At 37.9% G+C, this 12,171-nt stretch overlaps 1 protein-coding gene across 1 annotated transcript; it reads right to left on the bottom strand.

Moving 5' to 3' along the window:
• Positions 1-10,180: 10,180 nt before the first annotated feature.
• Positions 10,181-11,352, bottom strand: LOC117930310. Its single transcript, XM_034850901.1, has 2 exons — positions 11,204-11,352; positions 10,181-11,117 (listed from the first exon to the last, which is right to left on the bottom strand). Exons 1-2 carry the CDS (start codon positions 11,350-11,352, stop codon positions 10,181-10,183), a joined length of 1,086 nt encoding a protein of 361 aa, XP_034706792.1.
• Between the last annotated feature and the right edge of the window lie 819 nt (positions 11,353-12,171).

Here is a 12,171-nt window from a genome sequence, read left to right as displayed (position 1 = left end):
GGCCATTGTTTAAGATTATTCGAGAAAAAAGTGAGTTAAAAAAATAATGCATTTTTCAAGGGAGCACGTGGAGGGAAGATTGTCATTTCTTCCATTCTTTGTACAAGCTATTGTATATATGTCCTTAAAAGAAAATATTAGATAAATTTTGAAAAATCCGCATACATGAAGAGTAATTGAAACCTTAACCTTTCCTTCAGGTGATATAAGTGAATAGGAGTACTAATTTGCTTGAGTTGTTCTTGTACCTTCATCCCACACATGTTACTTGTTTTTGAGATATATTATGAAAATAAGACTCTTCATCTTATATTTCAAAGTTTGCTTGATAGACAAATAGAGATTAAGCAGCACCAAGCAACCAAAAAAAAAAAAACAAGTTTGATCTAGAACTTTCAAACCTTACAACAAGTAAAACAAAATCCATACTACCAAACACAATGCAACAACACTGCATTATCATTTACCAAAATTTTCATTTCTTCTCTAAATTAGCCTCCCAACCCCATACACTTTTAACAATTAGACCACTTATATTGGCCAGTAAACTTCCCAACTAACAACTTCTCAGTGTCTGAAAATAGTTAAAAAAAAATGGGTATTCTAGGAAGAGCAAAGACAGAACCTAATACGAATAAATTCAAAGAGATCTTTCCAACTCAGTAATTGGCCCCAATTTTCATGTATTGCACCAAACGCCCTAACTTGTTTGCATGAATAAGGTTTGAAATTAATTGATTGTAAAGTAAGGAATTGAAAATATATCAGAATCATGGACACAGGATAGAACAAAAATTAAGCAGCTGATACAAAAGAAAATATTTTGATGAACACACCGTCATTTCCCTCCAAATATAGTAAATATGAATAAAATATAAAAGGACAACTAATAGCTTCTGAAGTTCAGACAAAATAGAATTTCATTGAAATATATATCTTTTCTCATTTCTGTAAACTTCGAAGTTGTAGCAAACTGGATTACTAAGAATTCTAACTGAAGAATAAATACAAGAGACAAAGTAAGATATGGCCAGCAATTCAATTTCGAATCTAACACAAGAATGTTAAAAGGTTATAGTTTTAGTAAATTAAGAAAAGTAAAACAGGGTTAAAGTTCAATACCTCCTAATATGGATGAGATGACTTGCCCATCTTGTAAATATTACTAAACAACATATAATAAACTAAATAGCATAATATATATATATATATTGAATCCAAATTAAAACAAAATCAAAAACATTTGCATGCAATATGACACTACTCTGAATATACGTATGTTAATACAAAATATATATGTCCCAGTTTTGCAACATAAACAAAATAACGACGTGGTCTCAATGCAGTCAAGGTGCATGGGGTGGCGGTGGGAACACGGCGCGGATGTACGCCATCATCCCCTCATGCTGACGCTCTTGGCAATCAAGCCTCTATAGGATATGCTCATGCGTAGCCTACTGCTGATCCATGCGCTCCTCAATACGAGTCCCAAGTGAGCTAATCTGCGCAGCCAATTCCATCCAATGTGCATGCTCAGGGGCATCAGGAGCTTGGCCAAGTGATGTATGGGTGTAATGAGGCTCAGTAAATGATGGCTGACTAGATGGTCCAGCTGTGTAACCCGTCTCAGTCGTCATCGGCTCTGAAATAGGTGGGTCAAAGTCCCCACCCTCAGACTGGCGTAGAGGGATATCAAACGCAGGCTCTCTATGGTCAAACTCGGTCTGAGGGTGTACCCCACCCTCCATCTCCCGAATTTCCTCCTCTTCGTCTACTGCAGGATGCACATCCCCCTCTGCCTGTGGCTATGGTATTGGTCGGTCCGCCCTCCTAATCCATAACCCATCTGGGGCCTTCTCCAACTTCATCCGCGCCATCGACTGCTCATCATAGGTGTCATAACTGCTGGGCGCCTCGACCTCATGCTCCTTGCTCAAATCCACCCCCGCATCCTTGAACACTCGTGTCATGAAGCGGCCGTATGGGAGAATGCGTTTGGGCGTCTCGCAGCATGCCATCATGTGCATCATCATGACATACCCGACATCAATACGTTTCCCCGTCATAATCGAATCAATCAGGAATGCCTCCAGGTAGGAAACCTCATCTCGATGACCGCCACGTGGTAGGAGGATGTACGCTATCATGTGGTGAAGGACTCGGCAGGTCACTGTGAGGCTATGTGCTGATGGTTTGCCCAACCCCGGGGCATCTGCCAGGCCGCACATCCTCTGAATCGCCTCTCTCGGATCGAAACCCGGCATCGTCGGCCAAGCCTTGGCATCATATACTCGGAGTCCACCACGAGGAATGTCCAAAATGTGGCAGATGCTCTCCGGGTCCAGATGGATCTGAACCCCTCTAACGGTCGAAGTGATCGGGCCTCCATGTCCATACGTTACTCGTGAATAGAATGCCCTGACTAATGTCGGAAAAATGGGCTCTGAAATAGTGACTAAGGGCAGCCACCCCATGCGTGCAAAGAGGCTCTCAAACCCAAAATGCTGTAGATGGGCGAAATTAATATTTCTCCCTGCAACCACCTTCCTCTGGACGAAATGGTGCTTGTACCTATGGTATTCGTCGAGCGTAGTGAAAAGGTTGGTGTCGAACCTCGCCTTTCGGCGAGCCTCCGCCTGACCATCCTGAGAAGCCTGAGCAGGGCGCTTGCCCTGTGCCTTCGAGGCACCCTTGTCTCTCCTAGGCGCCATGAAACACTACAATAGAAGGGAGCACTGTACTACAGGAACAAAGGGCGACACCTATGTCAAAACAAGGCCAATGAAAGAGTCGTGGCGCGCGGGAAGAGAAGACAAACCGCCTGTGATGCGCAATGAAGGAGGACCACTGCCAAACCTCACGCCCTAGGTCCGAAATGTGAACCCGCACCCCTCAAAACTCACTCAGAAGGCTTGCAACAGCTGGAAGGGCGTCGAAAGTGGGTGTGTGGAAGCTCAATCGGTGGATCCCTTCGACTGGTAGAGGATATCACTGAAGAAATTAACCGCGGGAAGGTTTTTTAAACGTCACCCCGGCCGACCGGATATGAACCGGTTGACACAGTAACATGTTCCAGGGTGTTTTGCACTTTTTAATATAATGCATTCATTTTTTTTAAATTTCATTCATTCGAAAAAAAAAATACATTTAGGAAACCTGTTTAATTCCTTTGTGTTTGGATGTTTTTTTAAAATTTAAATAATTCTTATCATATATCATCTAATTCTTATCATAAATTTAAAATAAAACTTTGATGAAAAGAAAATAAATAGAAAAAATAAAAGTGAAAGAAAAATAAAAAATAAATTTAAACTTAGGATATTGTTTTTTGAAATGTGTAGATTGTCTTGTATATAAATATTTCTATATTTTATAGTTGGTAGTTAAATATAGATATAAATAATTTTTTTGGGATAAATAATTTGATTTATATGAATTTTTAAAAATAATTTTAAAAATGGATGGAATTAGAGAGTATTCCAAAAAATGTACTCACTGGGATTAAAAGGAAAATAAATTAATTAATTTCACTTATTTTTCCTCACTATTCAGGTTAAATACATTTAATTAGAAGTTAATTTGAAATTTGATTAAATATATTTTTATAGAAATTTTAAATTAATGATAATTAGGAGTATTTAACCTAAATATGAGGAAGGTGGATGAAATTAATACTTTTTAAAAAATAATACGATTCTTTATAAAAAAAAATGCAATAAATCTTTTACCATTTCCTTGCATCTGAAAAATATTAAAGAAAATAAAATTAATCTATTTTCAAATACCGCTATTAATTTAAGAAAATTTTGATTAAAGAAGGTAACAATATTACTTGATACAAATAAACTTCGGAATGAGAGTAACACTATTCTTTTCACATTTTTTTGTAATTTATTGATATTAAAAATAGTAATAAAATATGATGAAAATGATCAATAAATATTAGACTTTGGATTTAGGAATAAGAGTAACACTATTCTTTTCACATAGATGTTTGTTTCCAATGACATGGGTTCGTACTTGAATTAAAGTTTCTCAAGAAGGAAAGGGATTTGGAGATCATTTTCCTTCCCCATTTCTTAAGTTTCTCTTTGATCTTTTCAATTTCTTGTTTTGGTTAGGTAGTGGCCTATATGATAAATTATTAAGGAACATACTGAAACAGCTGTTAAGATGGTGTATAATATTTCACATATGTGGAACATGCCAATGATAGCAACACTTTGGATTCGATGGTCATAGAAAACGTGTTGAACAACTACTAGTAATATTAGCTTAAACTAATTTATAATTAATTGATGGAAGTTCATTGGCAATGCATGAGAAAGCTTTTTTCAACTCTTGAAGTTGTGACGGTCTTAATTGATTTACACTTGTTCTTGATCAAACCTCAAAAAATTATGCATTTGTCAGACTAATAGCAGGTTGTTTGACTCCAATCTTAAGTATCAATCTTGATAATCTCCTGAAGTGATTACTAAATCTAAGAGAGTTAGGCTAGATTTAACTGATAGACCGGACCTGAAAATTAACATCATTGACTTACTAAAAGTAGAGAGGAGTGGTGCCATTTGCATTGATTAAACATAAATTAGAGGTCTTGAGAAGAATTGAATTCCTTGACTTGCAATCCAGAAGCCACATGTGTTACTACCTAACATAAGATAATCGTAGTTAATTTTGGAGAGACACTCGGTACTAAAAGACCATTGACCTACTAGTGATAACCAATGTTCTTTTCAGGGTTGATTGCTTGCTTTGATGGAGTTTGCTAATTCACATTGACTCGAATTAGAGGCAACATGTTGGGATGCAAGTGGCTCTCCTCTCATTATGATTGATGCATTCCTTTCCCATGTTTTCTTGCATTTAGACCCGTTTTTTGGACACGTAAATAAGAACAAAATGCCACGATGTTGATGCCATTTGGTTGTTAATTAACAAATTAATGAATTCTATAATGAACTTGAATTGGTCATGGTGCAGTTTTTCAAATGTCCTTGAGACCATGCTGTTAATATGTTAATTAACACAAATTATTTTCTATTCTTCATCTTTTTTTCTCTTTATAAAAGAAAAGATTAAAGTTTTTGAAATATAAATTTTCCTTTCTTTCCTATTTCCTATCATTCCCAAATAAAATAAATAAAAAATTCACTATTTTTTTTTCCTTTTTCCTTTTATATATATATATATATATCCTAAAGAATAAAAATATACAGATACATGTTTATGTGAAATCCTAAATGTAAAAAAACTATGGTTAAAGAAGACGAAAATCTATTATATCAAAAGATTGATATCAGAGGGGAGAGTTCTAAGTGGTTACAACAAAAGCATAATCATTATAACCCTAAAACTATACTTCATCCATAATTATAGTTTCACCACATATGTGGTTTTATTCTATATAAATGGTTTTAAAAAACAAAGGACAATTAATTTAGAAAATCCGTCAAATCTGTATAATTAAAATAAGTAAAAACAAACTATTTGATGCTATTTTGATAAAAAAAAAAAAGTGAAATGTTTTAAAGGATTTCAAAATCAAAATCCTCCTGGGAACGGTTGACCGGATATGGTCGACCGGTCTATCTCCGGACGAGGGTGCCATTTTGCATTCTCTCTCATCCAGTAGCATGTCAAAATCCTCCTGGAACCGGTCGATTGGATATGGTCGACCGGTCGATCTCCGGATGAGGGTGTCATTTTGCATTCTCTCTCATCCAGTAGCATGTCAAAATCCTCATGGAACCGATCGACCGGGTATGGTCGACCGGTCTATCTCCGGACGAGAGTGCCATTTTGCATTCTCTCTCATCCAGTAGCATGTGTTCGACCGGCTGAATACGCGCTCGACTGGTTGATATACGGATGAAGCAAAGTATCGACCGACCGTGAACTGTGCAAAGCCGGTTGTTTTGCACAAGCTCTTATCCAGAACATGTATTCGTGGGGTCGCCATATATACACCTTCACTGTACTGAATAAATTGTAACCGCTATGTATGAGAGTGTTGATGCATAGGTTTTTTATAGTTTGTAATGGCGGTACCTTTTATTAGATGTTTTGAGAGAGTGAGGAAAAATGTGACTTCATCAGAACCTTCATTAAATATATAAACCATAATATTCACAATACAATGGCAGGAGTTAGTTTTTCCTGTATAATGTACAATCATCTTTACAAATCCTCGTCACATCCTATTGAAAAGTGTAACTCAAACTGCCATAAATCGATGCCGATGTGCATTATGTGATGAAAGCAATAATCTGCCCAGTAGCTTCAATCTATACTTCTTAATCTTGGCCTGCACTCATTCATGTTTAAAAGACATATAAGGAAAGGTTAAATAAGTTGCCGATGTTATGCAATTTTTATATAAATGATGTCATAGCAAAAGCCTATATGTACATACCACATCGATGGATTTGGAGAGTCCCCCATTGGACCAATTGTCCATGAATTTCATAATAAAAACGCCGCAGTCATTGCTAACACAAAGAGTAATGTGTAAGAACTTAATATGCGTGACATGGGAAGTATAATATTTGGAAAATGCTATGAAATCAAATTAAACTTTATTGTGGTAAACACTAACTCATTTGGTTGGCATGGTACGTCTGGTATGACAAAACTATACATGTTCAAGTCTACAGCAACCATTTCTTTCTTGTTGGCAACAAGCAATAGAACAACCTTGGCCTTAAACAAGCAAAGTAATTGACATTCAAACTTACAATATGATGTACAATGCAACAAATATTGGGGAGTAGAAGGTACATTACCAAATTTTGTTGTATTCCACTCATACAACTCCTTTTTCTTCCAGGCCGAGAATCCAAGAGCTGGATTCGTTTGTTATGTAAGTCATAGACATAAAGTGTCCAATGGTTTTTGAAAAGGACCAGTAAGTAGACCTGCATGATGCCACATACAATGGATTAGAACATATAATGGGTCAAGGAGATCAGAAGTGAAGAAACATAAAACATTGGAATGCAAGTCTGACCTGAGTAACATTTTAATACGAACCATCAAAGGCATACATATATGGATCGAAACGCGCAATAATTGCATCGTGCGTCAAATGTTTTGCGTTGGAACGCATCACCATTTCCTGTATATGAGATGAAAGTACTTAATGCATGGAAACATGTGTAAACATGTGGACATGTTATCAGAACAAGGGAAATTCAGATGTAGTGGCAATTAAAAGCATTCATTACAGCTATGTAGGGGAAGAGAAATAGTTTTGTCCTTGATTCATCGTCGAATTGCAACATTCGGAAAAATGCACCAACGACCTAAAAGAAGAAATGATTAAAATGTAATCAATATTCAGATTGACTAATGAGAAGATGTTACATCACATTAAAATTAAAAATAATGCAAACTAGTGGACAAATTGAAATATTAACATCATTGCCAATCCAACAGTCTCCTTGGAAAGACGCGAGGTTGCCTCTGGTTAAACTTATGTCATGCATTGAAACAAGCTCCTCGCTGCCAACAAAACCATATATGTTAGGGTAATACAATTTGTTGCATGTGGAAACACTTGAAATTGGAGTAGTATATGATATAACATGCCTTGGGTCCAAGTCCCCATTAAATACAGTTGCAACTGCCTCTTTTAGGTCCATCTTGATGGCAGAATGACGGGTTTGTGCTTGTGCTATGAATGGTGACAATAGATTGGGAGCCATCCGACGCACTCTCCGTTGCCTCCCAATGCTATGGGATCGGGGGGCCACAGTCATAGAACGCAAAGGTAAGGGGTCACAGGCGACTACTTCGTCATCGGATGTTTGTTTGGAGTATAAACAGATTAGTTAACTGAACCCCAGTACAATTTGACATATTTTGTACGCACTAATGCAGTAATGAATGTGGCCCAAAATGTTACCAATAATAGGTGGATGTCGAATAGGAGTGTCTGGTACTTCTTCGGTGCAATGGAATGACATGTCATATCGGGCAGAGGGTAATCATGCGCGGCCTCGGGAAAGTCATCCGCTGCATAGCCTGAGTGACCAACAGGAGGAGATTGTACACTTCTTTCTCTTCGAGCATCCAATCTATGGATCAGACCACGCATGATGCCAAGCTGCTGCTGAATGCCCTTTTGATAAGAATTTATTGCGCATTCGGCAGCATAGTACTTTTCCAAGATTTCCTGTCACATGTTAACGAATTGGCATAGGCAAATTTAAAGAAAATTGATTAGAAGTTATTAACAATATAGCAATGATAACCAAATTGTAATGTGATTCAGATGGATTGAATGCGTAAAGTAACAAGTAGTTTTAGCGTACATCACTACTTGTCGGTACATGACTACTTGTCGGTCCACTATCATCCTCGACATGTGTACGAGGCGGTGACGATTCATCAAACGCCTACATTATGAGAACATCACGCATGGTAAGAACATAGAAACATTGGAGGTATTCAAAATGCAATGTAAATCAATATATAACAAACTTCATGCCGAATAAATGACTACCTGGCCATGTCCAAAAACTCCCAAACTCACTGATCTCAGCAGATAAGCGCTCCTTATCAACTCATCTGACCATGCTGAGAGTAGGGGCACTGTCATCGGAACATGAACGGAAGGAATTTTGAATTTAATTACGTAATGGAGCTGCACAATGGAAATAAACTATGTATAATTCTTACTTGAGGTGGGGCTAATAGCGTCGCACAAGTGTAGTAAATGAAGCATCTACGAAACTCCTCCCCAATAGGTAAGTTGAGGAGTCTCTCCTCACATGTGTTGAGGGTACCGAACGGATGACCAGACGGGGTAGTAGCAATATGTAGAATCCGTCTAGTCGTCGGGAGGCCAAAGACAAGGCCGACATCAGCAGCTGTCAGATCATACCTTTTGTGGGATGTAATGTCAATGCGTCTAAAGCCAACGTTAAAATGGGCAATCAGCCATATACAGATATTATGTCGTATCTCCTTGCAATTTAAGTGAGAAGACCTCCAAACTGAAGGTCTCGAACCACGTCCAATTTCTCAGCAGGGAGCCTGTTGCATAGTTTTAGAAACCTTGAAGATGAACACCATGTAGACAATCTGGTGGACTGCATTGAAATGGTGGAGGTCATTAGTAGTTTACACCATGAATTATATATAAGAAAAATTAACATCAATAGGAATATGTAAACGTAGTGAATAAAGCAATAAAATTGAATGAACAAACAAACATATTCATGTGGATTCATAATTTACAATTGGATGTTTATGTAATTCAATCTTTAACATAAAAAAAACTATAGGTCGTAAGTTGATCAAAATATGAAATATCCGAAATAAGTTATCAATATTTAAAAACAAGAAAGAATGCATCACCTCAGTAGTGGCCATAGAAGAATGAAATGATTGTTGTAAGCTTCAACCTTGGAATAACGGGCACCTGGAAATGGGTGTTATAGCAGTTATTGATGACCTGGGGAAACTAATAATAAAGGGAAAGGTCAATTGACTATTTCGACAATTAATATGTTTGATTAATTTGGTAATGGTGTTCCATAATCATAGTTGTAAGGAAAAAATAAATTAAATACATAACAATATGACATTTTAGGAAAACGCTTACAGTTTGGAAGCAAACACGTGTATGATCGATTATCCAACCAGCAACCATATAAATTAGTAGATAATAACCATATGGACAACGTGTGTAACAAGTATATCTAATTCAGACAAATTGAAAGACAATTTTTATGACGTCTTAGAAATTGATGGGACATTGAAATAGGTGCAACAAGAACATAATGCGATAAGAGGACTAATTCACAACTTGGAAATAAATATAGGGGAAGTCTCGCTTTATTGAAAAAAAAAATTTGTCACCCCTATACGTAAAATAATGTAACAGAAATTGTCATCCTTAATGAGGCTCCAAATAAGAAATGCTCGATAATGTAGACACATAGATGGAATTAAATAACAACTAAAAAGAAACCACATTGAAAGTGCACTTTCAATTAAGTTGGTTACTGAAAGCAACTCTAAATAAGAAAAATTCCAAAAAAGTGCATGGTGCCTATAAATAGGGCAATACATAAAAACGAGAATCAACAACCCCATACCATATACCATACAACAGAATATATGGAATGATACAAAAGAGGAAATTGTACAACCAAATAAAATGCAAATGTCACGGCAACGGATTATTACATTTAGAGCGGTTGTGACCTATTCCATTGCATCGAGAGCAATGAATTGCTCTCTTATGAGAAAACTGTGATTCAATGCGCCTTTGTCGGGGTCTTCCTGGAGGACGTCTCACATGAGGGGGTTGGAAAGCAGGAAAGGTGTTGCCCGCGCAATCTTGCAAACTCCCATCGTCACAAAGTTTCGGCATGTTGTGTGTTGGTAATGGTTGAAACTGACCCGAGTAAATCAAATCTTGCATGGAGACATGAAAACATGGGTCAATATAGTCATACACGTCGTGTCTCAGTGTGCGGATGACAGCACATACGTGTGCACATGGCAAACCGGACATTTGCCATGTCATGCAAGTACACGTACGTTGATTCATATCGACAACCAAATAAACCTCTCCAGTAAACACCTTAAACGTCCCTCCCAAATAGGGTAGCACACTAATCGGACCAGACCTCACGATATTTGACATTAACTTCTCTTCAGTTTTCGGTCCGACCACGCTCTTCCACTTTTGTGTAGCACGCATATGGGTGTCCAACATGGCTACAAGTTTATCCATGTGCATTAACAATAAAGTATAAATTGTTTGGTGACGCTCTTCTCTTAACCACGCATTGAACGCCTCTGCAATGTTAGTTGTCATTATATCCCATCGCTTTTTAACAAACTTTGACATTGCCCAATGTTCGGGATTGTTTTCCGCAACCCATTTTGCTAGGTTCTCATTGAAGCGCACAAGTTTTTCAAATGCCTCATTGTAGTCTATTTCCAACCTAGCATACGCAATGCTGTCCAAAAGTAGCAAAGCATCTTCTTTCCCTTTCTTTCCTCGAATGTTTTGCTTATTGAAGAAGCTAGAAAAGTTTTCCTTAACATGGCGATAACAATATGCATGATTTCCTGTCCCAAACAACTCCGAAACACTACGCAAGATTCCCTGATGTCTATCTGATATAATAACAACTTCTTTACCATCTAATACCCCTTTAATTTATCCAAAAACCAATACCAGTCCTCATAATTTTCTGAACTTACCACACCAAGGGCTAGCGGGAACATTCCATCATCTGCATCATATGCAATGGCAGACAAAAGAGCTCCCTTATATGGACCGCTTAGGTGGCAAGAATCAATAGCCAATACAGGTCGACACCCCATGATGAACCCTTGAATTGAAAATGCATGGGCAATGAACAATTGCATGAAGTGACCTTCTTGGGAAGTGTACTCCGCAATTGTGCCCGGGTTTATTTCTCTTAGCCTATGGCATAACCAAGGGAGAAACGTGTAAGAGTCGCGTGGTACTCCATATATGCGCTCTTTTGCCTTCTCTTTAAGGTGCCATGCTTGGTTATATGTCAATTGAACCCCATGATCACGTTCAAAATCCTTACAAATTTGACGGGGAAGATAGTCTGGAGTGGTTCTAAACACATCTTCAACAACAACCGCACCTCTCTTTGAAGAAACCTTCACCTTAGATGAACACTCATCCTGAGCTATATGATTATGATTCACTTGGTAAGTATGAACTCGCAAGATGACATTTCCCTCGACAGCGTGAGCTGTTATCTTCCAAGGACAACCATCAACCGAACACTTGACAGACATATGCGTAGGGGAATTTTTTTCTTGTACTTGTATTCAAACCACCTNTAGTCGAGATCTGCTCCTGCATACTGTTGTCTGATTGATGATATGGAGATAGATGATGGTTTGCCTTGGTACCATGACATATATCACTTTTTGAGACTCGGCGTATATCTTGAGGCGCCACGGCCAAGGATAGGAGAGCATTGAGACAGTTGGCTGCCCGATTTGTGATTTGTGGCGAGACGTTATATAGACGATCACCTGATGGATGTTGTTATTATGTTTGGACCGGGCCTCTGCCGATAGAGTGATGCGAGAGGTTCATGCTGGAGTCTGCGGACCACACATGGGAGGGCATATGTTGGCCCGTAAGATCATGAGGAC

The sequence above is a fragment of the Vitis riparia genome, chromosome 2 (assembly GCF_004353265.1).
Source record: "Vitis riparia cultivar Riparia Gloire de Montpellier isolate 1030 chromosome 2, EGFV_Vit.rip_1.0, whole genome shotgun sequence".
NCBI lineage: Eukaryota > Viridiplantae > Streptophyta > Magnoliopsida > Vitales > Vitaceae > Vitis > Vitis riparia.
Note: the sequence above shows the minus strand (reverse complement) of the source record. Positions and strands in the feature narration are given on the sequence as shown.

What these genes read in the sequence shown, in the direction of transcription:
- LOC117930310 (XM_034850901.1), bottom strand. Translation starts at nt 11,352, where the DNA reads ATGGGGTGTCGACCTGTATTGGCTATTGATTCTTGCCACCTAAGCGGT. An exon ending in TCAGAAAATTATGAGGACTG is followed by an intron (nt 11,118 to 11,203) that starts GTATTGGTTTTT and finishes AATCTTGCGTAG; the next exon opens with TGTTTCGGAGTTGTTTGGGA.